We start from the raw sequence: 27,926 nt of genomic DNA, 5'->3' as shown, positions 1-27,926 counted from the left end.
GCTTAGCAGAGCTATCCCAGGTCATGTTCCTTGTCTGAACACTTAATCTTTGAAGTTTCATCAACACAGCAGTGTGCAATTACTAAGAATTAGTTACCTCAGCCCATGGGTAGTGATGCAGTTTGACCCATTACACATTCATGTACAGGCTGGAGATGTGATTTCACAGAAGAAACTCATGAAAAGGTAGAGAAGGCATCTCTACAGCTTCCTCGGCACTGAGAGCCTTTGGCTTTTTTCTCTTGTTAGAAGTTATGGACATGTTCTTTCTCCCTTCCATCCCCTCCCGCCCCCTGCTCCATTCCCTCCTCCCCCTCCCCTTACCTCTCCTGCTCCCTCCCCTTCTCTTACCCCTCCCCTCAGTCTCTTTCAACATTTAAGCAGTTAATTTGCTGGTGGTTATCACTGTTTTGTAGATGTTTATCAAGAAAACTGTGTGTTTGTATCTGTGATTATGTGTGTGTGTTCCTGTGTGTCTGTGTGTGTACATTCCTGTGTGTGTGAGTATATGTGTGTGTGAGTATGTGTGTGTGTGTTGCTGTGTGCCTGTGTGTGTACATTCCTTTGTGTGTCTGTGTGTCAGTGAGTGTGTGTGTGTGTGTGTGTGTGTGTGTGTGTGTGTGTGTGTGTATGTGTGTACATGAGTATGTGTTGGCAGCATCTGGGATAGTGTATCCTTTTTTTCTGATGCCTTGCTGAATTCTTTGCTCTGGCTTCACTGTTGAATGGATTTAAGATCAAGACTGGCCTTGTGTTCATGCCTGACAGTGTTAGCTTATAGATGCTGCCACAGGAACTTAAAAATTCCGTGAGAATATTGATTTGTGTGTGAACGTGACTGGGAGTGTGGGGTTACTATTGGATTCTTTTAAAGTGAACTATAGAATTTGAGACAGGTGAAGTAACTTTAAATTTCCCTATGGTTGTTGGGTCAAGTGGCTCATGTGTGTAAGCAGTGTAAGGAGGAACCGAACCTGTGGCCATGCAAAGGGGATCTTCTGGGGGAATGACTGGCAGCTTCTTTCAGTCATCCGACTTGGATCTGCTCTACTCATGGGGGTGGAGGTGGGGGTGGGGGTGGGGGTGGGGATGGTCCTGTTGTAGTTGCATTTTGCATGTCCTTCTGATCTTGTCCTCAGTTATTGTGATGTCTGTTGATTATTTTAGCTGTCCTTTTTAGAGCCTATTCTATTCAGTTAAAATTTGCCTAAGTGCTGGTTAGAGCTGTGGGTAGAATTCCAAAAGGATCCTAAGTTAGTGCAAGTACAAGAGTGGCTTTTTTGTTTCCTTTTTCACTTCTATTCCCCCATCCCATGTGTGTGTGTGTGTGTGTGTGTGTGTGTGTGTGTGTGTGTGTGTGTGTGTGCATGCATGTGTACCTGCCTGCCTGTCTGTGTCATGGCACATGCACGTATGGAGGTCAGAGGACACCTTGGGGGAGACTGTCCTCTCCCTCTGCCATGTGTCTACAGTGGTAGAACTTAGGTTATCAGGCCTGGTGGTGCTGAGCCGTCTCTCCAGCTTTCCTTCTTTTTCCAAAACAGTTTTTCTTTCTGTTGTTTCTCTGGTCTCACCTTGTATGTTGTCTAGTGGCATTGCTGAATGCTGTCTTCGGGCATTCATGGGGTCTAGATCACTCTTCTAAGGTGGTCAAATGATTTTTCTCTAGAGCAGATGTCTCTCAAGTCTGCAGTTTTCACCCAAGCAGGATGAAGCCTGCCGTCATTTATGTTCCCTTTCCCTTGGCTTGTGAGAGTTTAAAAATTTAACGTAATGTTGGGCACTCCACTGTCTTACAGACCACAGAGGTATCTGTAGACTTCGGTGTTTCTCTTCTCAATTTTAATTGAAAGCATCAAGAGCAGGTGTTCAGACATGCCTCTCCCCTCACATACATGTTTATTATCTCTATTACATCTCCCTCTGTTGCTTTTTCCTTTCCTGGGGCTGGACATGGGACTCGGGTTTCATATAAACTAAGTGTGCCGCCGACCATTGAGCCACACGTCCAGCTCTCCCTTATCTTAACCCGTTTTTGTCAGTTCATAGCCACACGTTCTCATTAGATGCAATCATTCCTGGGATAGGAGGTTGTCTCTCTCTGGCCACTCATACTCTGCAGATTGAGCGCTCTCTGTTTCCCAGGTTACCTTCTCTTGTCATCCCCTTGGTTGGTGGATGGACTTTTTCCATGCAGAACTGTCAATCAGATAGACTTCCACGTGTTTGAAGTGTTTGTGATTTCACTGGGTTTAAATTTTCTCAGGAAAGCCCAATTTCCTTATAACTTCTTGTACTCCAAGGCAGACAATTCTAGCTCCCAAACTGGACAGGTGTAGACTGAGGCCAGCACTTACGCCCTGCCAGGTGAAAAAGTTCATATTTCTGATTTTTTGAGATACATCTGAGGAGGCAGAATTTACTAGAAGTTTGTATATGTATACCATACGGTGTGTTCTCTGGTGACATAGCCGTGTGAGAAAGCCACAGGAAGTAGGTAGATACTTGTAACCTCAGTAGATGCCTCTCTCCATGACCATGTGGATTATGTCAGAACACATTGTAGGGGAAAGCATCTTCAATTCTCACACTGTCTGTTTTCAAGTTCCCAATATGGTTTCTTGGCCACTCTAAACTTCTTTGGTGATGCATCTGTTCTCTCTATTTTGCTGAAGCTCTTGTGGAGGACACAGTGGGATTCATCAATAACTCATAACTGCTAAAACAGGTCGTGTTCCTTTTGGGCAGATGAATATTTCTTTCCTGTTCCCTTTGTTGAGGGACTGGAAGGAGTGATTTGAGAGCGTTGGCGTCACTATCAGTAAAGTGAGCTTGTCCTTCCCTGGATGTTGTGTGGCTTCAGTACCACATAACCTATTGGTGCCAGGGAAGTGGATTCTGATTGACAAGTAAAGATGAAGCCAGCTCTCCTCTCCTCCACACTTGTAGCCTGTCCTTCAGGAGCAACAGTCCTGTGAACTCAGGAGTCCCCAGCCAAGAGTCAGTCTTTGGTGCGGAGTATCCCCAGTATAGTGGCATGTTTGGGATGCCCAAATAGATTCCCAGCCCTACCCCCCAAATGGACAAGAAAGGAAAACTGTAGTTGTTAGATGCTCTAGCATTCCTGTATTCTTATTTCCCATCAGTAGTAAAGTAAAGATCTTGTCTTCCTCAAACTAAGCCAGGGAGAAGCTTGAAAAACTTGTTCAGGTATGGCAGCAGGTGTCCTTACAGTGGCACTTCAGGTGGCCTTGACTGGGTTGCTTGTTGGAGCCCACCTAGGTTTCCTAGTGGCTTCACCCAGCAGGACTGCATAAGTGGATGATTGGACCACCGGCCTGGGTACCAGATGTTTGAAAGGGTCTACACTTGGCTGTTTCTAGCAAGGGGGAGGTCCTTTGCCCCTCCCCTTGGCATTGTTATAAATAGCCCTTTGGAATATTGTTCTGGGCCAGTGTGGAGAAGGATCCAGGCCCACCTGAGGCTATCCTGCGTTTCTGTTTCTCTCCCCTCTATTTCTATCTAAGTCTCTTATTCCTCACTCCTCAAGAGTCCCTGGGGTAAATAAATGTGGGGGCTGGTCTCCCACAGTTGCTGGTTTTGGAGATTCTCATTTTTCATGGAAAATAAAAGCTCACATGTGAACTGTAAGGATTCACATGGAAATATAAAGGCTTTGGGGTACAATCCCAACTTCCTGTTCCACTGGAGGCCAGTGATGTTTTCTTAGGACTTCTGTTTATTCTGCCTCTCAGAATGTCAGTGAGTGACTGCTGTTTGCAATTTCTCCCAACCAATTCACAAGCCATCATGTGCATAAGTTAGAGGTAAGTATTTCTGGTCAATGCTAAATAAAATTATGTAGGCCAAAGTTACAATGAGTCGTTGCTTAGAAAAACACTCATATGAGATTGGGCACATCCTCGGTGGCCTGGCTGGCCACAGGTAGACCTTTGGTCTTGTATGAACATCATTCATACAAGAAAGAAGGGGAGTAATTTGTACCATTTTTTTCAAATTTAAATTATTTGGACATTTAAAGACACGTTGAACATTCTCAATTCTCTTCCTAAACCCTCGTTTCACAACAACTTTGAATTTATGTATCATGTTCAGACAGCAGATTAGCTGTGATGGAGAAACAAGGTAAGATGTTTGCTGTGACCATCTGCTCATAGAAAGCAAGAGGGATACACATTCTTTCATCCATTCATGGAACAGTTCTGAGTTTTCAAAAACTATCTTCCAGCCATGGAGTGTAATAGCTCAGAGTCAAAACATGCCTTTGTGGCTGCTATGCCAGAGAAGAGCTACTAAAAGGCAGCACGTTACCACCCAGATGAGATAATTTCATGACCTGATAGTGTCATGAAGACTAGACAAGTGTCTGAAGGGACAGAATGATGGAGGTGGGCTTCATCAAGATAGGTCATCCTCTGAAAACTTCTCTCCAATGCAGCGTTTGAGAAGAAACATGGCTGAGAAAGAGTGAGGTGTGTGAACAGCTGGCGGAGAGTGGTTCAGGAAGGGAGGGTAGCCAGGTTGAAGCTGGAGCATCTTTGTCTTGTTCTAGGACCTGGACACATACACTGCTAATGTGGTCAGGCCACCACGGTAACCAGGACAGCCTAGCAAAGGAGAGGAGGGAAGGCAGGCCACATCTCTGTAGACCCTGGTAACATTGGCCCAGGCTTAATGACAATGGGAAGTAAATATAGAGTTACTGTCAGAAAGGGACAGACAATTACATCATGATTGCCCAGTGAGTAAGACGTGGCCCAATGTGGATTGGGTGGAATTAAACTAGAAATATAGTTAAAGAAATTGTAATGAGAGTTGGTTTTGTGGAGAATTTTGAAGGTCTGGGCACGAGAGGGGGACAGATTTTAGTTTAACAGGTAAACAAAATTTCTGGAAGAGATCCTGAGGAAATGGGGATATTTCTGGGGAAAGAATCAGGGAGACAGGGTACAGCTGGCTGAAGGGTTTGGAAGTTTAATATGTCCAGGATTCCTTAAGAACAAGATCAATGTTTATGTGTATGATTGCTAGAAATTCTTCTGCTGAGTTCTGTTGGTAGAGTCCTCTCTTTCATTTTTATTTTCTCAGACTAAATTCCAACATCTGTTTGAGAGAAAAGATCTATATAGATTTCACTTTTAAAATATTATTGTTTAAATATTCATACAGGATGGATTTTTCTGGGCTTGTTAGAGTTGACATGCCACCAAAAAGGTTATCGTTAATAGATAGAGATGTGTTTTCTCTGTTGGGCACATTCCAAGGTTTCAGACACCTTGATGTTCATGTCTGGAAGGTGATGTATCAGACAGTAACATTTGGCTCTTGATTTGAGCAGGCCTAAAAATCCATTTCATGAGGGTAATTTTAAATAATTTTGTCTAATTAATGTTGTAAAGGATGTTATTTTGTAATAATGCTATCATTCCCCAGGCCCGTTTTTCTGGGGCAGCTGTTCTACGCCATTATGCTAATCAGTATTTTTTGACAGGACAGGAACTCAGCTGTGTTCTCCATGTTACTTGGGACGCCTGAATCACCAGCAGCTGCTGTGTGTGTTCCTGTAGGCATGTGTGTCTCTTAGTGGCTGTGGTCTTTCCCTGATGTAATGTTAAACGCTTCAGACAGGCTTTACACCAGGAAGGTAATGAGGACTGACCTTACATAGGAGCCACACCGAGACGTGTGCCATTGAGTTGGAAAGAAAATGCAGAATACAAGCAAAAATAGCAACTGGATCTGAAAGGTAGAGTGTCTAAGGAATACAGAAAATTTGCCAGCAGACTTTGTTGGAGTCCCTCTTAGGTTAGCTGGATATGACATTTAGGAGGAGTTTTGGGGTTCAGGATCTAAAGAAGCATTTGTCTTACAAATCCATCCTTTCAGAATTGAGAAAATGAGCAGTTTGCATTTTTCGAAGAGCACACTACCTCAAAATAGATACTGTGTCTGGGACTTTGGGTTTCTCCGACCCCAACCCCGCCACTGTCTTCATCCCTGTTTTATAAATAGCACCAGCTCTCTAGGCCCAGAGGTTGCCATCCTGACACACACATTGCTTTGAAGAAAGGAATCTATAGATTGTCTTCTCCATCCTGAGAGGCAGTCTGCCCTGACCTCTCTTGCTCCTCACTCATTGTTCTGAATTACTCATCCCAGTCTGTTCAGCAGAGTGCTTACTGTCTTCGAGCCATCACTGAGTGAGAAAAATTTTAAGCATGTAGTATTCTGGGAAAATCTGAACCTAGAGGAAAGTAGCAGAGGGAGTATCTTTGTTAAGGCTCTCATCCCCTCCACCCCCATCACCAAATGAAGCTATAAATAGAATTTAAATCACAAAGATTTAACAAATTAAGCATGGTAAATCCAACTCACATCAGTAGTGAGAAAACTTAGACTTTTTTTGGTGTGTTAACATGAGTGAGTCTCCCATGAAGTTAAAAATATTGCTAGCATAGTGGTGCATACTTGTTATCCCAGCACTTGGGAGGCTGAGGCAGGAGGACAGTCTGGGCTGCACAGAGAGGTCAGGGCAACCTGAGATACACGCTGAGCCCATGTATAAAGATATACAAGATATATATATATATATATATATATATATATATATATATATATATATACAGACACACACACACACACATATATATACACACACACCTATATTGCACACAATATATAAATACATTATATGTAAATATATGGTTAGACATATAAACCTTATATATAGAAAACTTGTATATTGTAATATATATATATATACACACACACACACACACACACACACACACACACACACACACACTTGTATAGTGTGCTCAAAGCCTTGGGTTCAGTCAATTCCTAGCACTAGAAGGAAAATTTGTATATATTTATTGACTGCCTACTATGTTTTTAGCTCTGCTTTGTATAGGACAATAAAATTTTCCATTTTTATAAATTATTTTTTATTATACATATTATTTCATAACATGATTGGCTCAACTTGCAATGTTTGTGAATGTGCACCCAAATCTTTAACATAGAATTATAGAAATGTTTTAGATGGCTTTGCTATATATCATTTAATAGAGGTACCATAATTTTTAAAATGATTGTCCTGTTTAGACATTTAATGTATTTTTAACTTGTGAACCGTGTAGGTTTTTCCTGGTTTTACAGAACTCTGCAGGTGGTAACCTGCAGCTTTAAGCGCCTGCCAGCCCAGCCAGGGAGGAAGCTGAGGGTGGGAGCCACCCAGGCCTTTGAATTTGCCCCACGTGAGCGCCAGATATTGGTGAAATTATTAAGGCCACTCCATGTAGTTAAAAGGGAGGTTTATTAGTGGCGTAACTTACAACTGAAGGGATATGTAGGTCACAGGGTCTGGGGAAGACGTAAGCGCAGTTGGCGGTGTTCTCTGGAGAACTCTGCTTGGTCTACCTCCATCGTCCAGGGTCCAGGAACCAAGAGATCGGCGCATCTGGATCTCGGGTCTTCAGGGTCCTCTCCTGGCCCTGCCTTGTAGGTGTGACAGTTACCGAAGCCTTTCTCTCTTCCTTCTCTGGCTGGATAACTGCAGACAACTGGATAACACTATTGTGAGCTCACCCTTGCACAGCCTCGACCAAGTCTGCCATGGGACATCTCCAGTGAACTTTCTGACTCAATTGTAGTCTAGCCTCTTCCTGTTTATATACTTTTAAATCTTTTTGTTGATGTCTTCGTTTAATTCGCATTTTCCTAATCCCATTAAACAGCTTTCTGTCGATGATTTTGTATCTTTGTCAGGTGGCTGATATCCCTCTGTTTCTTTAGTATCCATGTCTGATTATTTATATACCCATCGATTTTGATTGGGTCATGTGTCCCACTTTCTTTGTGTAGTTTATAACTTTCATGATGAGCCCTACACACTTGAAAAACATAGCCCACGCCCCCACCCCCCAGAGGGGTTTAAAGGCTCAGTTCTTACACACGAAGACTTTCTCTACTCAGCCAGAGCTCCTGAGATCCTAGTGGATGCTCTTCACTGGAAGGCTGTAAATTATTACAGACATGGACCTATCCCCCCAACCCAAGCGTCTAGTCTCTTCCTCCCTCTAGTGTCTGTCTATAGGATCACAGGAGACTCCTGGGCCAGCAAATGTCAAGAGTTTCCCAGGCCTTTGGACTTACTGCTCTGTATTAGATGTGACAGAAGCCAGCTCTTTGGTTAGGCCCTGGGAAAATCACCAATTCAACATACACATGAGTCCCCTCTCTCTCTATCTTCCCATGGAGCAGAAGGGAAATGGGAGTTTTTCTCGTAGGCCAGAACTGGACTAGGGGTTGTGTTTGGTGGGCCATGACAACCAAGCACTGTGGATTTTCTTGCTTTCTTTGGTTTATCAGGTTTCATGGTTTCCCAGGATGCAGGAGACTCTTACATGGCTCCTGTTTCCTCACAAAGGGAGTGGATGTGTTTGTTGAATCCAAAATCCGTGAGAGGATGAAGAGGCAAATGCTTCCTGTCCCATCGTCTTGCTGGCATCATCTTCCTTGATGGTTATAAAGGCACGAGCCACTCAGGTGACAATTGTTATAGAAACAGTAAACAAGTCCATTTATGAGTAGAAATACATAAACCAATTTCAAATTATTTTAGGTGTCTTAGAAAAATTAATCTGTGATAGTCACTGTCTGTGGTAATTAAAATGACAGGTCAGGAGATCAGGGAATTTAAATATTCTGACACAGACTGACGCCACAGTGGACCCAACCTTCCGTGGTCAGCTCTTGAAGCTCTTGAAACCCAAGCTTCGGGTTTCTGGGTGCAGAGAACTGGAGACAAAGCAGGGCTGTTAGAGGTCACCCAAGTTGTAGATCCTGGAAATTGAAAGGAGAAGAGAAAAAGCCAGTCCTTAGCACTTTACTCTCTTAGGATGGTTTCCATCTATAACTTAGCACCCTGGAGAAATGGTATGCCAAGGGATCCGGTAGGGGCCACAGCCTTGTGATTAGACCAGGGGGTAACTGCTGAGAACCACGGCAAAGCGGAGACAGGTTTGGGCCTCCATGGTTCTCTCCTGCAGTTTTAACAACTTCTACTTGTCTCCCATCTCACCAGCAGGAACAGACAGCTAGGTTGTGGGGTGAGTGGGCAGGAAAGGCCAGGGCTGCTGAGGTGCCTGCCTGGGGCAGCTGGTGCATCTGGGCTCCGTCAGTGGCTTTAGCAGGGGGATTTCCCACCTCTGCTTCAGAGGGAACCGTCCACCCCCTGCCTGTCATCTTCCCTTCACTGGGTCACTGAGATGCTCTTGAACTTGGCGTCCTTCTGTGAATGAGGATGGACAGTCAGGCAGATGCGAGTGGCCTAAGTACCCTGCCTGAGCAGAGGTGTCAGGCTTATTTGCTGCCCTGGTGGCTGTGGGGTGACACTCCCCTGTCAGCCTGAGTGCTGCCTCAGGGAAGAGTTTAATTGCATGTTTGTGTGACAACTCCTGGACAGGTGACATGGGCAGCTCTGTGACAGTGGCCTTGAGAAAGTGGGAGGAGCTCTGTTCAGTCCTTGTCTCTCCACAAAATAGAGTTCTTATTTAAAAAAAAAATGTCTTACATTAGCGTATTTATGTTAATTATGATAACAGCAGGCCTTTTGTAATCCTTTCGTGCATGTGTGTAGTGTGTGTTGGTCATGTTCACCCCTCCCCCACCATTGCCTCTCTTGTTCCCTTCCTTCTGCTGATCCTGATCTCAGCGAGACCCCCTCTACTTTCATATCATGTGTGTGCAGCGTGTGTGTGTGTGTGTGTGTGTGTGTGTGTGTGTGTAATGTATAACACACCTATGAGTTTCACTGGGGTCACTTCAACCAGTGAAGTATTTTCCATGATTGTGGGTGGCTGGGTAAGTCTGGAGAGAAGCTAAGAAGCCGAGGCAAGTATGAATTACAATGTTAGGGGATGTTACTTGTGTATTATTTTTGCTGTCTCAATTTTATGACAGCGAGCCAGGAAATGGAAGCGTAAGAAAGAGTTTTCAAGGCTCCCTGTTCTCTGCAGTGTTAGGGGGGTTGCTGGGAAAGTCCTCTGCAGTGTGTTAAAGCCGTACCTGGGATCTGAAAGAACCGAGGCTTGGTAACAGAAGTGAGTCAGCCCAGGCTTGGGGACACACAGACATTCTCCCTGGCCTAAAACAAGAGCTGCCAATCATTGCTGGAGTGCTTTTCTTCTTTCTAGGGCAGAGTTGGGCTTTTGCTGATGACTAATTTGGCTTGTAGAAATTTTGTTGATTCAAATATAGATTTTGCTAACAGGTCCCCTGGCTATTTGTCACGTGTGAATATACACGCAGCCTAGGATTCTCCACCTCTGCTGTGATTTCTTTAGTTATGTGTTCAAGAAGGAGAGGGGGAAAGCCATTTGTTTATGAATTGCAAAAGGTCACTGTTTAGGCAAAACTTGAATACATTCTTTAAAGTATTTTCCCATGATGACCTTTATATGGCCGGAGGACACTCTGTTTCTGTAAGCATGGGTCTGTTGTAGATATGCAGGCTAGAAGGTATTTGGAAGTCAAGTGAGTAGGGATCAGTGACTTTCTACTGGAAAAAGCAAATATAATTTTCCTAATTTGAGAAAGGTTGTGCATGTAGTTAGCTGGCTAAGTAAAGCTTCCTTTGGCATATCTCAGATTAATAATTAATCCTCCTCTTTATTTTCTTTTGAGACAGGGGCTCATGGAGCCCAGCAAGTCTGGAATTTACTATGTAGCTGATGTTGGCCTTGAACTGAGAATCCTCCTGTCTCCATTCACTATGCACTGGGATTGCAGGCATAGCTTATTTCTTCTCATTTGTTTAGAGAGAAGTTTGGAGCTGTAATGTGAACATAGATGCTGGTTGTTGTGGTACCCTGTAGACAAAATATTGTAAAAATACGTTCTTACCTGCTGTCACCCAGCTTCGCTCTCCGGCCTGCCCAAATCCTGTGCTGCAGGCAGTGTCTCTGAAGGGATCTCCCAGAGCAGCAATGACTGCAGCTTCCCTGTGCCCTCTTCTAGAACCCTTTCCTCCTGGCTGTTCGAGTGTCCTCCGTTGCTTTCCTTCTGTGTGTTCTTCAGTTTTCCATCCCCTTCCTCTGCCTCCTCCTCGCTCCCTCTTTTTGCTTTCCTTGATTAACCCCACCACATACACAGACAGGGTTGGAAGGAAGGTAAAGTTTAATATTCCATAAGTATCATTAATCTGCACAGAGCTCTGGCATCTGGGCAGAGTGGGGGAGCACACATCTGGGCACCTCTGCTTCATCTGTGTTTCATGTGTGCTCTTCCGGCTCCTTCAGCTTTGCGGAGACTCCTGAGTCTTTATCTTCTTGCTTTATCTTCTCTGGTTACTTTGTGTTCATTTTGTTGAGTGGCTCAAGTTCAGCCCTTGATTTATATACAGCATCTTTTCCATCAACCCCTGGCACTCAGATACCAATCGCATACATGTATCTGAATATATCCAGTGCAGATATATTTCCTGCAGCTAATTGGGAGATACCAACATTATTAAAAGGAATGGCACACCCCGAGAATCCCAGCTATCCAAAGGCAGAGGCCACCCTGGTCTATATAGTGAGTTCCAGGGCAGCCAGAGCTACATAGTGAGATCCTGTCTCAACAAGAGGGCTGGGGGCTGGTGAGAGGATTCAGAGGTTAAGACAAAGACCACTGGCTGCTCTTCCAGAAGATCTGGCTTCAGTTCATAGCTCTGCATGGTGATGTGCAACTGTCTCTAACTCCAGTTCTAGGGGATCTGATGTCCCATTCTGGCCTCTATGGGCACCAAGTACACACGTGTGTGTAGTACACTAATATACGTTACTTCTAAATGAGAGAATCACTTCTTTTTTTTTTTTTTTTTTTTACTTCTAAAAAGAGAGTAGCTCTGAAGACCTTAAAATGCTTGAGACCATGCTTACGCTGTGTGGGAACAGGCAAAGGGAGATGTGTAAGGGCTACAGATGCAAAAAGGCAACTATGTGTAGGTTGCAAAAACCATTCTGGTTCAGGGATGAGGAGTTGTCTCTCCTTTCAGCATTCCGTTTCTGAGCATCCAGTCAACTCAATACTGTTTCTATCATTAAAAATCTTAAGTGCACATGCCCAGAGAAGTCAGCTCGAATCCCCAGCAGCGGAACTGTTCCTTTCTGTCCCTTTGATGACACCCACCCCCAGCCCTGTTGTCTCTGCCTTGGATTTTAAAGTTTTGTTTCTACTAATAGCAACTCAGCTTACACTTCAAAGAGAGCAATACACAAGCTGCGTACCTCACTAGCCTGCATAAAAATAGTTTTGACCTGCAAATGCACAATCCCTAAATAGAGGGGAAGATGTGAGGAGCTGGCCTGAGTGCAGCTTCTGAGTCTGCTGGGCAGAATCTTCCTGTAGCAAAGGCTGTTCTTCTCCAGTTAGAAGAACTAGGCTACATTTTATATACAATGGTGAAATTTGGGTCATTTCTTCCTGAAAAGCCCCTTTTAAAAACAAAATGTGAAATATATTTCAACTCAAATTGTTTCTAATAATGATCAATAAATTAAAAGTCTGTTTATGTTACCCTTCTTACAAAATACGCTCTGGGAAAATCTTAATGCACATTGTTCTAATATCTAAATAGAGTATGATTTAATCAACCACGTTTTGTATTTGATTATGGAACATAACACTGGCATTTTTATTTCCTTTTTAAAACTATGTATATACCTCATCTCCCCCTGGGACTTGAGGTGAGATAGACAGACCAGTGCTAGGCTCCACGTGGCTATACAACCTCTAAAAAGCAAAGTTTCAGATGGTGAGCTACAAACCCACTTTTACCATTAGGAGCTAGAATATATATGAATTGGAATGGAATGTTTGATGTCAAGTCATAAACATACAGTTTTAAGACAGGTAATTGTCTTAAATGTCTAATGTATCAAGGTTTATCAGATATGTGCAAAAATTGGACACAATTTGAATTTTCAACCAGAATTCAGTGGTCCATCAGAATTTTCAGAAGATAGCTTTCCTAGTGATATGAGATTTAACTTGAATTAGTGTTAATTCTGCAGTAATGGGCATCACACTGCAGTGAAAAGTATTACATTACTACACTCTGTCTTGAAACACTGTTTTGTTCTTTGGCATGCCAGTATTAAGTTGCCATCTTGCATGCCACAAATTTTCAGGTGTTATATTTTATATCTTTCAACCCAGTTATTGTTGTATCAATGCAAAGCTCAGCTCTCACCTCAAAGGGAATGAGAGAGAGCTTATTCTAGAATCATATATGCGTGATCACTGACAGGGACCGAGTTCAGGTTCCTCAGATAACATATTCTAAAGTGGAAGTGGTTTCATGATTTTTTGAATAGTTAAAGAACAAAGGACAGTCATGGGACCACCAGGTAGGCAGTTTAAAACAAAGCAGGGAGATCTAATGTTTGAGGTCTCTGGTATTGTCTGAGGGTTTTTAGCTTTTGGGTTGGTGGGAGGGAGCTAGAGCTCTGATAAATGAATATTCATAGGCTGTTGATCAGAAATGTTGTGGGATCAGACATAGGGGTCAGCAATGAATGGCAGTTAAAGGGACCAAAGGCACCGGGCAGTGGCGCACACCTTTAATCCCAGCACTCGGGAGGCAGAGCCAGGCGGTTCTCTGTGAGTTCGAGGCCAGCCTGGTCTACAGAGCAAGATCCAGGACAGGCACCAAAAGTACACAGAGAAACCCTGTCTTGAAAAAAAAGCGGGGTGGGGGGGACCAAAGGCAGCCCAAGATAACTTGACTCTAGACCTGCAACATTCCAACTGTTCATGGTCCAGAACTCTAATCCACTAGTCAGAATCTTTTGCACAGATGTAGCTTTATTTCTGGGACCTTCAGTTCACAGCTAAGCTATTTTTAAAGAGCATGTTGCTGGTGCCATGTGGTGTCAAGTGACTGTCTGCTCCCCGATGGATCTTCAGGGTGCTCAGGACTTGGGTGCTGTCAAGATCACCCCACTCAGGGACACCATGCTTTCCATGAAGTATCAGACTATCATGAAAGGACAAAAGGGGAATATAGGTCTGGCTCCTGAGCTGATTCTCAGTGGTGTGGTGGGTGTGGCTTTGCCAGCGGCAATGGGATGGAGCCTTGGCTCCACCAGGAGTTCCCTCACTCTTTATGGACCTCTGTGCTAGTAAAACCTGATCTTTGGCTTTCACGCATAGAGGAATCAGGATGAGTCAGTGTGAGGAAGAGATGATGGGGACTATTAAAGACATTTTGATATGTGGGGCTGAGAGATGGCTCAGTAGTTAAGATCACTTGCTCCTTTTGCAGAGGACCCAGGTTTAGTGTTCAGCACCCACCTATGGTGGCTTACAACCTCTCCTAATTCTAATTCTAGGAGGTCCTCTTCTGGTCCCCGTGGGCACCAGAGCTACATATAATACACTTGAATATAGACAGGCAAAAAGACTCATACTCATAAAAAATACATCTTAAAGAAGGTATTTGATATAAATTTTAAGCATGACAGTTAACAGGAAGGGACACGCAGGGAAGGTTGGACATGCTCAGGCATGGGTGTGGACTCTCCCCAAGGGAGAGTTGCAGATTGTGTTAATGTTTACATCTCAAAGGTTCTTACTTCTAAGAACCCTCTCTTTCTCCACATGTCTGTCTTTTGATGAGTTGAGATTACCACATGGCTCTGAGATGCCTTGGGTGGGATTGTTATCGGATAAAGTAAAACTGGTACCCACTAGGGATGCACAGGGGATTCCGGTGAGAGTCCTAGAGATTGCAGGTTTTAATCTGGGAAGGGAGAAGGGCTTTGAGCCTTGTCGACTGCTCTGGAGTTCTTGCTGCTCATCTGTCAAGGGGCGAGGGGCTCCCTTCCATTCCTGTCTCCGTCGTTTTCCCCACCTTTCTATTCCATCTGAGTTCTGTAAAGTGACATAAAGCCATATACTGCTGCCCACTGGAGGAATCTCACTCTGATCTGTGTGTAACGGCCAGAGAAGTAACTGCTGTGATGGAGATTGCCACTGACATTGGAGGAGGCACTTCCTCCATCACTGAGATCTATAAATAACATTCTAGACAAGTCCATTTAGCAAATTTAGGAAGTGGATAATCCAATGAAGCAGTTCTTCAATGATTCAGACGTGCCATTCAGGGTTTCCCAGGGCCCACCAGAGCTATGGGAGTCCAAGCCTGCAAGAGCAAGGCCCATCCTGAGATACTCTCTTGTGATGCAGGGCCTTTCAAAGTCATTCCCTTTTTGATAATAGTAACTCACACAGAGACCGGCAACTGGACAGTGTGCAGAGGTTAGAGACTTGGGAGCACTCAGCCCTAAGTGAGATGGCTTTACCAACCTCCCCTCAAGGCTCAGAGGTCTTTGAGGAAGAGGAGGCAGAAACAGGGGAAGAGCCAGGGGTGGAGGATGACTCCAAGGAAATAGTGTCTTCCAGGCACACCAGAACTCAGACTGTGACATCATGCACAAGGCCTTCCCAGGTTCAAAACAGACACAGTGCCAGCATGGGGAAGGCAGACGGGAAGGCATGAGGCCACACCCCTAATCAAGAAGTTATTTGCAATTGATAACCTGCTGGGAGAGGGAAAACCACTTTCTCCAATGGCATGTCACTGGGTACATAAATCACTCTCCAAGGCAGGCCCCATGCCCAGTGATAGCCACCAACACAAACAGACTCCATTTTGCTCTGTTGTTTTTTTGTGTGGTTTTTGTTTCATCTTGCTTTATTATTTTCTTTTTGTCTTATTGGGGTTTTTTTGTTTTGTTTTGTTTTTCTTTTCCTTTTTTAAGGGAGTCGGGGAAGATCTGAGGGGAATCAGAAAAGGAGAGAGAATATGATCAAAATATGTTGTATGAAATAACTTCTTTAATGAAAAACTTCAAAATCATCTAGAATCAGGCTATCATTATGTTGACTTGTAGCCAGAGGTGAAGGACTCAGTGCTTAAGCCTGCAGCCTCCGACTGTAGCATCTCCATGTGACTGTGTGGCGCTGAGGAATTGTGATTATTTTTATGCTGCAACTAAGAAAAATCACAGTGACACCCACTGTTACCTTCTCGCTAAGTCATGGACAATGCAGGTGTCATTATTTTGGTTTCCTTCAAGGTTTGCAATGGAGTCTTGCTCATGTGGCTGAAGTGGTCAGATGTGGAACTCTAAGTGTGTAACTTGATTCCTTTTTTTAACCTCTAAGGTAGAAATGGTTTCCCTAAGAGCAGCTGGCTGCAGATAAAATCCTATCATCATGCATCACAGAAATCTGGTAGCAGAATGCTTGTGTTCAAGGAAATGTATAACCATGCACTTGCCAGTATAAATGACTTTACCATTGTTAGCAATTTATTAGAAATACTATCCTTTTTAAAAAGGAGCAAAGAGACCATTCCTGAATTCTCAGTTAAGAGAAGTTTCTGTTGAACCTATTCTCTGTGCATCATTGAGGCAACCTAAGAAATAGTTACCGTCTTACTAACAAACAACTAGGGTACAGACGTTTTCATTAAAGAGGCCCAAATCGGGGTTGGAGAGATGGCTCAGTGGTTAAGTGTGCTTACAGCTCTTGCAGAGGCCCTGGGTTCTCAGCACCCACATTAGGTGGCTCACAACTGCCTGTGATTCCAGTTTCAGGAAATCCAACACTTTCTTCTGGCCTCTGTGGGCACCAGCACACAAATGGCCTACATAGACTTACACAAGCACACATATATATAAATAAAACTTAAAAAAAAAGTCTTTTAAAATGTTTAAAATATTAATACAGGCCTGCTTTTAAGATTTTAGGTGTTGTTCTATTTAAGTGAAATACTAGTTATGATGCTTACAGGAGGAATTTGTAGGAAGCATTCAGGACATTCTGTATTGTTCTGAGGGATATGAGAATCTATGTTGGAAGAAAAGGTGAAATTGGGGAAATGGCCAGTGGGTAAGAACCCTTGTTGAGCGAGCATGTGGACTTGAGTTTGGATCACCAGTACCCATGTAAAAGCTGAGTCCAGCTACGCAGCCTGAAACCGCAGAGCTGTTTGGGGCAGAGATGGGAGGATCACTGGGTCTAGCCAAACAGTGGTGAGCTCCAGTTCAGTGAGAGGCCCCGTCTCAGGAGAAAGAGGCGAAAAATGACGGGGCAGGACCCCAGGCCCTTCTCTGACCCAGCATGTGTAAGCACAGTGGGGCACACCCGCAACACAGAAAAGTATAACCAGATTTGGGGAGCACTTTCATTTTTAAATTTATAGTAAGACCAATTTAAAGGCAATACATTCTTCCGGTCTTTTCAAAGAGTAGCCACTTGAGGAACTCGTGACATGGAAGTCTCTGCTTGCCATTGCCCTAGGGGAAACACACTTCTGACTTCCAGTTCCCCCTGGATTCTAAGGATGTGTCAACCTGTGGGCACAGAATGGAGATGTGTCTCTCAGCAATGTCTGATGCCAAAGCCAGCCAGAGTTCTGATATGGAAGATGGCATTGCCCGTTAATTTTTCACAGCTCAAGCGTGGATACATCACAGTCTAACTCAGGCACGTTGATTCTAAAGCCAGCATTGGCCCAGAGACCCAGCTTTCCTGTCATCTCCTCTATGACCCTCGTCATTCCTTAAACTAAGTGAAATGTTCTACTTCATCCTCATGGAATACACTCAGTTTTTTTCTTATTATTTGTTTTGTTGAGTTAATCTCATGTATAGCAGCTAGTTGAGGTTAGCCTTGAATTTCTGATCCTCATGCATCTACCGCCTGAGCGTTGTGATAACAGGTGCACACCACCATACCCCAGTCCTCACACTCCATTCATGAAGTGTCAGGGATGGAATCCTGAGCTTCATGCATGCTAGGCAGTTGCTCTGCCAGCTGAACCACATCCCTATCCTCCTTGGTGCCCATTCTGGCTGTGAACTGAGTAGCAAATATAAGTATAAATTCATGGTGATGATCATTGTTTTGTTTGTGGGGCTTAAACTTGGAAGCCTGTTCTTAATTAACATTGCACAGAATTGTTTTAGGGTAGATATGTGTGATGTTATGTTCTCTTCATCTTAATCCAGACAGTTCAGTGTGGCGATACTTTCTTTGTGTACCTCAATAAAGCTTATCTGAAGATCAGAGGAAAAAGCCAGCCACTATATTAAACATAGAAGTTAGGCAATGGTAGTACATGCCTTTAATCCTAGCATTCGGAGGCAGAGATCCACTCAGATCTCTGTGAGTTCAAGGCCACACCGGGGAACAGAGCCAGGCATGGTGGCACACGTCTTTAATCCCAGCAGTAATCATGGAGGTCTCAGGTGTGTACAGACAGACAGGAATTGATGTAGCTGGGTGGAGCGAGGAAGTGAGATTGCAGGGATAGAAAGGCATATAGGTGTGAGTATACAGGAAGTAGGTCTTTCTTTGGAGGCTGAGGAGTTGGTAAGGTGAGGTTGGCTGTGGCTTGTCCTATTCCTCAGATCTCTCAGTTTTCACCCCAATATCTGGCTCCGGGTTTTTTATTAATAAGACTGTTTAGCAATTCGTCTTACAGTTCAGCCCACTTATAAATTACCCATGTAATGTCATTTGTTCTCTATGACTTAGTCTTAGTAGAAAAGTGAGAGTTTTTAACTTATATGTTCATTTGTGTGTACATATGTGTGTGTGAATGTATGCACACGTGTGTATGTGTGTGTATGCATGCATGTGGAGACTAGAGGTCAACATTGGTGTCTGGCCTCGATCACTGTTCATCTAGTGTTTTGCAAGAGAGTCTCTCAGTGAACCTGGAGTTCACTGATTCAGCAGAACAGCTGGGCAGTGAGTCCCTGGGATCTTTCTGCCTCCCCAGATCTGAGATTAAGGGAGTCTGCTGCCATGCCTAGCTGTCTATTCTGAGTGCTGGGATCTAAACTCCTGTTCTTCTTATGTTCACTCCATAAGCTCTTTAACTACTGAGCCATCACTCCAGCACCTGAAAAGGGAATTTTTGTCATCCACCAAGCAATCCTATCACTTTAGTCACATCCATGCACAACTAGAGAGCTCTTCTGAAGGTATTTATTGAGGACCTTTTGACCTAAGCTGACAATGTAGTCACAGGCCCAGAGATTTGCGTTGGTGCCTCCGAGAGGGCACCAGCCTCCTGGGGCTGTTGGCCAAGAGGCTTGTAGCCCTCAAGTAGAGTACGTTTACAGAGCTGTGGGGAAGTCTTCCTGGCAAACTCATCTGCTGGGTTTTTAGTTTGCTCATGAGCCTCTACTTCAGATCACAGCCCTGTGGTGCCTAGTTACAGTCCCCCCACTACACACACACACACACACACACACACACACACACACACACACACACACACACACACACACACACATGCTGCTGGCTATAGCTCTGCCTTTGACTCTTTGAATTTAAATGATCTGTGGCCTTCCTCCAAGAGTCAGACTGACATTTCACCTCATCATAGGCACCGAACAGAACAAGATGAAATAATAGGGTGGGCTCCAGAGCCTCTGCTCAGTCAACCACTGCAGGGATTGGCTTGCCATGGTCTCCTGGTGAAGTCTAAAGTCTCTTGGCCTTCCTCACCTCTGTTGTCTTGTGTGTGTTTATGTGGCTGATGCTTCCTCGTTGATTTGCATGACAAACTGACAATTGTTCTCTGAATAAAAGGACATGTTGAAGAAATGTCTGTAAAATATAAAAAATATAACTTGGTCGCAGCTGTATTTTTTTTAAATCTTCTTTCCTGAGTTCTCACTGGAAGTGTTTTTTTGGGGGGGAGGTGAGGGTGCGGGGCACACAGATCCTGTGCCTGTGCCTACAGTGCTGTGAGCTCAGGAATCAGTGTGGCCCCCATGGTAAATAACAGTGAAGTTTTTCCTTCCTGAGTAACCTGCTAGGAGCTGGGACATCCTGAAATGCCACTGTACTATAATCCCAGAACTTGGGGGTGGGGTGGGGGTGGGGAGGTGGGAGAATCAAAGATTCAAGGCCAGTCTCGCCTACATAGGGAATGCCCTCAGGGCTAAAGAGACCTGTCACAAAACAACAGTAGTAGCAACAATCTGTTCATTTCTATGATGCCTTGATGTTTTAAAAATTATTGTATTTTTTGTGTTTGGGTATTTGTTTTCATGTTTATCTGTGTACCACATGTGTGCCCAGTGCTGGGGGAGGCCAGAAGAGGGTATTGGGTACACTGGGGCTGGAATTACAGATTGTTGTGAGACATTGTGTGGGTGCTGGGAATTGAAACCAGGTCCTCTGGAAGAGCAGCCAGTGCCCTTAACCACTGAGCCATCTCTTCAATTTAGTGTCTTGGTATTTTGAAGCCATATGGCCTATGAATCAAGGGCATAGGAAGTAACAACTTTTTGTTTGATTTGTGTTTAATTGGACTCACATCTCTTTACTTATACACACCTTCTGTTGTTATTCATGTCTGAAACATTTTCAAAGACCTGTTTAGCTCAGCCGAGGAGGAAATGGTATCCCCAGAGGAGGATCTGTGACAAGTGCCAGTTGTCACCATGGGTTCAGATTCTGAAACCGACTCCCAGGGTTGGTGCAGAGCATGGTCACCTATGTTTTACCCCATTTGTAGTGGCCGAGAGATATGCCTGAAATGTCCTGGGACAGGCACATTTGTGACATTAATTGACTTGATCAGCAGGAGCTTTATGTCTGCTGTTAAGATTTGTTTACAAAAAGTTTTCTCTTATTTTTACTTTTTGGGTGTGTGCATATGTGAGTGCAGGTGCCTGTGAAGTCCAGAAGAAGGCATCAGCTGGCCTGGAACTGGAGTTACAGGCAGTCGGGAGCCACTGGACCTGGGTGCTGGGAACTGAACCAGTATCTTCGGGAAGAGTAGCAAATACTCATAACCACTGGGTCATCTCTCCAGGCCTTGTTTACCAAAAAAAATTCTTTAAAGTTTTATTTAAGTTTTTTAACCTGCTCTCATAAAATATTTAAATGAAATTTGCTTACCAATATTCAATACATTTAATGACACAATACTCTATTTGTTGAGAATTTTAGGTGAGAAAAACACTGCTTTCATTGTTCTTATTCAGCCTTGCTGTGGAAATTCTGATGAAAAGATGAAAAGCAATAAAGCATGGCTATGGAAAAACATGAGATAAAAGGCTATAATATAGAAGCAAGCTTTTCACCAGATAGAAAACAAATTTGAACAAACAAAGAAATACTGAGTTCAAGCAATGGTCCTCCAACTTGGTCCCCAGAAGCTTCTTGTTCATTTTTTAAGGATTTATTTGATTGTATGTCTTGTGTGGGTATGTGCATGTGAGTGTAGGTGTCTGAGGAGGCCAGAAGTGGGTGCTGGATCCCCTGGACAGAAGTAACAGGAAGTTGTGAGCAATCCACCCTATGTGGCTCAAACCAAACCCAGGTCCTCTGCAAGAGACTTACATCCTCTTAACCGCTGGGCCATCTCTCCAGTCCCCAAAGCAGTTTTCTCAGTATCGTGAAGGTGCTTTTGTCTTTTATGCTCTGCTTTATTCGTGTGCACTAAGGTTTCCTGGAGATTATGGGATGAGTTGTCCCAGCAGATTGACCGCAAAAGTGTGTACTAGAATACATCTGTCCTTTATTAGGCCAGGCGTTAAAAATATTTATAAAATTGTAAAGCTGCCTCACTTCTCACTACATATTTCAGTAAACATCAATATTTATAATTTAAACATACAAAATAAAAACATTGATTTCTTCAGTGAGTGGTGAGGCTATAAAATGGTTCTAAGACTAAAACTTCCAAGCACTGAAAACTCAAAAGATGAGAAATATACTTTTGTGTATTCAACATTAGTAAATAAATTTTAATTTAAAACAGAAAAAAAGTAAATTCTTTAAAAGTAGTCATATAGGTCTGTATGGCATATGGAACAACATCCCAGCTGTGTTGCCTGGGATGAAGTAGATTTAAGCTGTGGCCTTGGTAGGAAGTTTAGACTGCTATGGGGCTGTTCATTTTCCTTTTTATAGATTTCATGTATTTTAAATATGCAAATGTTTGGTTTGTGTGTGCTGAGATTCTGTGCAAAAGAGAGAGAGGGAGAGGAGAGAAGGGAGAGGGAGGGAGGGAAGGTGGGAGAGAGAGAGAGAAAGAGAGAGAGAGAGGGAGAGAGAGCGACTATGCACAGAGGTCTTTCTATATAGCCTAGCCTTGAGTTCGCAATCCTCCTGCTTCTGCTTGGAGTTACAGATGTGCATCACTGTGCCTGGCTAGCATTTAAAGTATGCTGGATCTGTGGAAGCAAAATTTGCATAGAACTACACAGAGCATGATTTTTATTTTTAATTTTGCCTGTGCTTGCTGCTGGGGCTAGAACCCAGGCTTAGTGTATGCCTCATAAGTGCTGTGTTACCAAGCTACAGCCCTCGCTGTCTCCCTCCCTCCCTGCCCTCCTTCTCTGCCTTCTTTCTTTTAGTTTTGAGACAATGTCTTGCTAATTTACCCAGGCTGGCTTTGAACTCACTCTGTAGCTCAGGCAAGCCTTGAATTCCACAACCCTCCTGGCTTAGCCCTTGGAGTAGCCAGGATTATAGGTCTGCTCCACCAGGCTCAACAGAGTGCCTTTCAAAAGATGGATAGTGAAGGGAAACCTTCATTATCTGGAACTAAGAACACAGAGTCAGAGAAGCAGAGTTAACTTTTTCAGAACTAGCTTCATTGCATGCTGGGCACATGTTTGCATGTGAACATTTGTTCATTCATGAAACGTAATATAAAACACTAGTATCCAGTATTACTTACAATAAAGAATATATAATCTGAACATTTGTTATCAGTCCAGTGAAGATAAAGTGGTATTAGTATTAGAATGATTGCTAAGGCTTTGTCTATTGTTGGGAGACAGTTGTAAACAGAGTTTTCTGGGTAGATAATGTCTATTTTCCCATCCAGTATTATAAAATATTAATAGTCTTTAATGTGACTAATTGATTTCTAGCAATGTCTCCAAGGAAATGTTAAGAAATAGGGGAATATTTATACACAAATATATTTACGAAAGAGTATTTTATAAATACAGTACATTTTATAACAGCACATAAATGATGTTTATATGCTATGATAAGTGTGTGAATAGCAAATGGAAATAAGTGGAATAATATTACTAGTCAGGACACTATTAAATAAGTTATTAAAAGTTAGCATTAGTCAATACACAGTTCTTTTTTGGTCATTAGCAAGTTATTATAATTAAATAAGAATGGATAATTCAGTATTTAACATAGTTTATGAATCTAACTATATAAAACATATATTGAACCAGATGTGGTGGTACATGTCTGTAATGACAACAGGTTGAGAGGCTGAGACAGAAAGACTGAAAGTGTCAGGCCAGCCTGGGCTACATAGCAAAATCCTATCTCAAAGAAAATATAATGAAAAAGGCTATCAGGAGTATTCACCTTACTACGTTAACAGTAATTGTGTCTATGCTCTGGAATGGTAAATATTTTTATCTTTTTATCATCTTTCCTTACTTCCTTAATTTTGTTTTTACAGTGAACATGCCCTGTAAAATAAAGAATAGCAATATGCTTCTGTTGACTTTGCACACAAGTATTGTCATTTTAGTCTATAGATTGGCTGCCGTTGTGAGCCGCTGTGAAATGAGATTTGAAACCTACTCATAGTCTTGGTTGCTTGCTCTCTCCATCAGCCAGTGGCCAGGGGAACAAGCGCCCTCACATTTCTAGAGCATGCTTCATTCTCCCTTTGCTGGTAACCACAATGCCACTGTAAACAAGCCCTGCTGTCTTGACCTTTTCCTCATCATCAAAGGATACTCTTCCAAGTTCTAAAGTCTGAAAGTGGAGCGATAAAGCTTTCTCTAAGTGCAGCAGAAACATGTGCTCTGGCCATTGTAGTGCTTCTCTTCGACTACACATTGTCTTCTGATGTAATCCACACCCATCATTTACACTTCCAGAGGGGATTGTCTTGTTGTCTTCCAGTCTACCTCTTATGGGGCATACACAAGGAGCATTCAGATCCTGTGGTACCCATGAGCACTGCTTATGATGACCATGGGTGAGTCTCCTTGAAGAATTTACTAGAATCTGCAGAAATTCAAGGCATCTAGATCTAACTAGATGGACATAACTTACTCACAGGTCACATGGTCTTCTTGTTCTCACCTCGGTGTCTCATTAGATCTTTGGAAATTTGCTTTTAGTTCTTATAGACAGCCCAGTCTTGGGTATGACCTTAAACATCTGAAGTCATGAACATGTTAATGAAGGCTTATGCATTATTTAAATGTAGTATGCAATCTGATATTTAAATATATAACAAATCCGTGTTGCTTACTAGAGAACACTGATATACTTAGGTGTTGATTCAAATGTTACTGAACATACCAATGGAGATGCTATAAATGTCCACTATTAGACGCTCCATGTCAATCCATTCATTTGCTATAAAATGTAAAATTTTCATGATTTAAGTGATACTGCATTTTCAGAATAAAGTTTCAATCCTTTAACACTTTTTATATAGAAAAATCAAAGACTTAAAGTTGATCCCTTTTGTGTAATTTGTCATTACCTGGGGTGGGAGTTGAGATGTTTGATGCCTCTGTATGATTGACATGTACTGATAAGTTTCTTTTTAAACTTGCAGCAAATAGTGGCAGCAATAAATGCAGGGATTATCCCCTTAGGAAACAGCTCCAATCAAGTTAGTCACTGGGACCTCGGAAGCTCTTTCTTCTTTGCTGGTACTGTTATCACAACCATAGGTAGGAGACGACTCGCTTTCTGTTTTCTGTTTTGGTATAGTGTATGATCTGACGTTCATCTGTTCAAATTTCCTTTATATAGTTGGTCAAAGTAGTCTGAGGTAGAAAACTAGGTTATAATACATAGAGTTTTGAATTAAGAGTTTGATTTAAAGGAATTATCCATCAGTTCAGAATGTAAAGTTAAGTTTAAAATATATACTGTAAAACTTGGGAGCAATATGGTGGAGACATTTGATGAGGGATAATATATTGTACTATATCAAGATTGGTTTGAGATGATGGTTTGTTTGTTTGTTTGTTTTGTATAAGCAGTTGTTTTTCCCATGGCCTCTTGTCTTCAGCGTAATAGACAGGATTTGAATCTGACTTAAGCTTGATGTGTTTATTAGATGTTACCTGTCTCAGTTTATAAATCTCAACCTTCTTTTGACTGGTTACCTGTTGTTATATTGATTGCTCCTGTATTAGGATTATTTCAGGGTTGTCTACATGTTATATTTTGACAATAGCATAGACATATAATGTGTTAACTGTGACAGGAGGATGGACTCTGGATGTCTTGGCTAATCTCACTTTTTTGCCGTGACATTGGAAATGTCGTTGCAATGGAAATTCATGCTGCTTTTGAGCTTGCTTTATGTGTGCCGAGCACTTTTGTGACAGCCGAGTGAACGCACCCGGAAGCCCTCTCTCTAGCATCCAGACCTTCAGTGCTGCAGAACTTTCCAGAAGATTTCTGTGCGTACCCCATAGTGGGGGCCGCCTTCACCATTCTAGCTTTCTGGCTTAGTAAAGGAAGTGTGTTTAAACCATGATTTTTTGAGAATAAGAAGGACATGGGTTCATCACAGTCATGAATGCATTTCAAAAGGAGATAAGACACATGTGAGTTCGTCTCCCATGGGGCAGGATCTCTGCTTATGGGATGGTCAGAGACTGTGAAGGTTTCAGTTTTATTGTTTATTGCTATCAGCAAATTATAATAATTCATGTGAAAATTTCACATCAGCATGTTATACTGAAGTTCTTGGTAAGACAGCATGAAAGTTTGTGGATGAACATTTCCTTGAAATCCTTTCTTTGCCCGGAGTGGGTGGTGCCTGCTGCACGGTTGCACTGTAGAGGTTATACCTTGGGGGTCACTTTCCTCCGAGATGAGTACCTTTCCATGCTGATGCGCCTTTGTCAGGAAGTCCAGAAGTGAGGCTGATGCTGACATTTCCATCAGTGCGGTCAAAAGTTGTGGCTGTGAAAATCTGGAGGAATGGCAACCCTCATTGCTAACCATAATAACAGGTTCTGTTGGAGACTTAGACATGTTGGCCATTTCTACTGTGGAAATAACTATTTATTGTGTAAACTGCTTAGAGTCTGGGAGCAAGGGCAGAAGAAAAAAAGAGACTCACAGACTGAGTGAGAATGGTTTGTTCCTGTCCAAGGATAACTCTGAAGCTCGCATTACAACTCCCTGGGACTGCCACTAAATTATTTTGCAAGAGACACGGTCATTATATGCCCTTAGTGTGCATTGTATATTTATGAACAGTCTCGTTTTTTTCTGAATCCCCAAATTCAGTAAGTTTCACAGACATATACTTCAGTGCATGAAAAGAAACAAACCATTGTTACCAGCTTTACTCCCAAATTATAGCCATTAAACGCAGTGGCTGCTTATTTGGCCTACTTAGGGAGCTGCCTGGAAGCCTCACCTCTAACTCATCATTCTCAGTTTGTAGCCTTAGGTGCTTCAAGTCATTCTGAGTCAGCTCTCTGGGATCTTTCACTCCAGGGCCTTTCTTATTCCTGTGACTAGGCCATTTCCCCTGACCTTGGACTAGATTACGAGTTAGAATGGGGTAAAAACACTGTTTTCATTTTTTTTTTATGTGTCCGTATGACACTTGATTGGCACAGACTTTGAATCTGTGCAATTAGAAGCATGTCAGCATTGCTAATGCAACTGCTCTTGTGGCCATGATGTGTTTCCCCACTACGTGGCCTGTACCAGACTGCACAGAGCACTGGTCCTTCTGCAACTCGAACTTGAGAGTTTGGGCAGGTAGCTTGCAGTATCTTTTGTAGAGTGTCATGTGACGGTGGTGCTTCATGGAGTCATGTGGGCTGCAGATGTCCACAGCTTTTCTATTTCACTTTATCAGTTTAAGATGTGAACATGAGCTAGGCAGCTTATACATTGGAACCGTGTTCAAGGGAAGGTTAATTGTACACAGTGCCGTATTAAACTTTAAGACCCAAATTTAAGGAATTGCTTCCAAATTACTCACCCTTTCTAAAATCGGATCCTTCCACCACCTTCCCCAAATTCTGCTCCACAGCTGCACCCATTGCAGTCTCCGATAATTCTCCCTCCACCCCAGACCCTCCTTCTAGTGCGTCAGCCCACAGAGTTGGCTCTGCTTTTAAAGCAAACCCAGCCTTGGCTGCTCACCTTTCTAGCTGCGACTTCTTTGGTCCAGCCAGGATCTCTCCACATCCCTTTCACTGAAGAGACCTGACTCATCACTTTGTTTCCAACCCAAAAACCAAAACAACAACAGCAAACAAACAAAAATAAACAAAAAACCTGCCACGGCCCCTGTGCCTGTCTCCGCCTGTTTTGTTTTTTTCCCCCAGAATCTCCCAATTTCTGAGATATAGTAGTAGGTGCTTAAGAAATAATTTTGGGGGGGTCTGGGAAGATGGCTCAGTGGCTCAGGACACTTGCTTCTTTTGCCAGAGGATGCAGGCCAGCAAAGATTGGGCACCTCACAACTCCTGTAACTGGTTTCAGGAGATCCATGGCCGCCTTCTGGACTCCACAGGCACCTGCACACATATGCTGCATATAAAACCACACAGACATACTCATGTACACATAAATTACAAAATCTTTTACAAGAATCTTCAAGTTGAAAACAAATAGGCATATAGGTGGTGTGAGCTGTAGATGTTATGGATACTAAATTGATAGCTTTTATACTAAATTCTGGGCTTGTTCAACACATCTCATCAACAGTTTGCTTGTTTGTGCATTTATTTATTTAATAGATGATGTGCACTCTTTCCCTCCTGACATAAATATAAGAGTCAAAGTCTTTGACCCCGACTTGCGCAGCAGTGAGTCAGGGAGGTTGGCGG

General features: G+C 42.9%; 1 protein-coding gene across 5 annotated transcripts in view; it reads left to right on the top strand.

Annotated features, from left to right (window-relative positions):
* Kcnk2 (potassium two pore domain channel subfamily K member 2) overlaps positions 1–27,926 on the top strand; it is a 193,815-nt gene that overhangs the window by 77,437 nt on the left and 88,452 nt on the right. For 4 of the 5 annotated variants that reach the window (XM_052737982.1, XM_052737983.1, XM_052737984.1 and 1 more), the window contains exon 3: positions 24,668–24,785. The exons of the other annotated variant lie outside the window; for it this stretch is intronic. In XM_052737982.1, coding sequence (XP_052593942.1) covers positions 24,668–24,785 — 118 coding nt within the window. The remainder of the gene's footprint in view (positions 1–24,667; positions 24,786–27,926) is intronic. 5 annotated transcript variants of the gene reach the window in all.

The sequence above is a fragment of the Peromyscus californicus genome, unplaced genomic scaffold (genome assembly GCF_007827085.1).
Source record: "Peromyscus californicus insignis strain IS unplaced genomic scaffold, ASM782708v3 Scaffold_14__1_contigs__length_90479793_seg_2, whole genome shotgun sequence".
NCBI lineage: Eukaryota > Metazoa > Chordata > Mammalia > Rodentia > Cricetidae > Peromyscus > Peromyscus californicus.
Note: the sequence above shows the minus strand (reverse complement) of the source record. Positions and strands in the feature narration are given on the sequence as shown.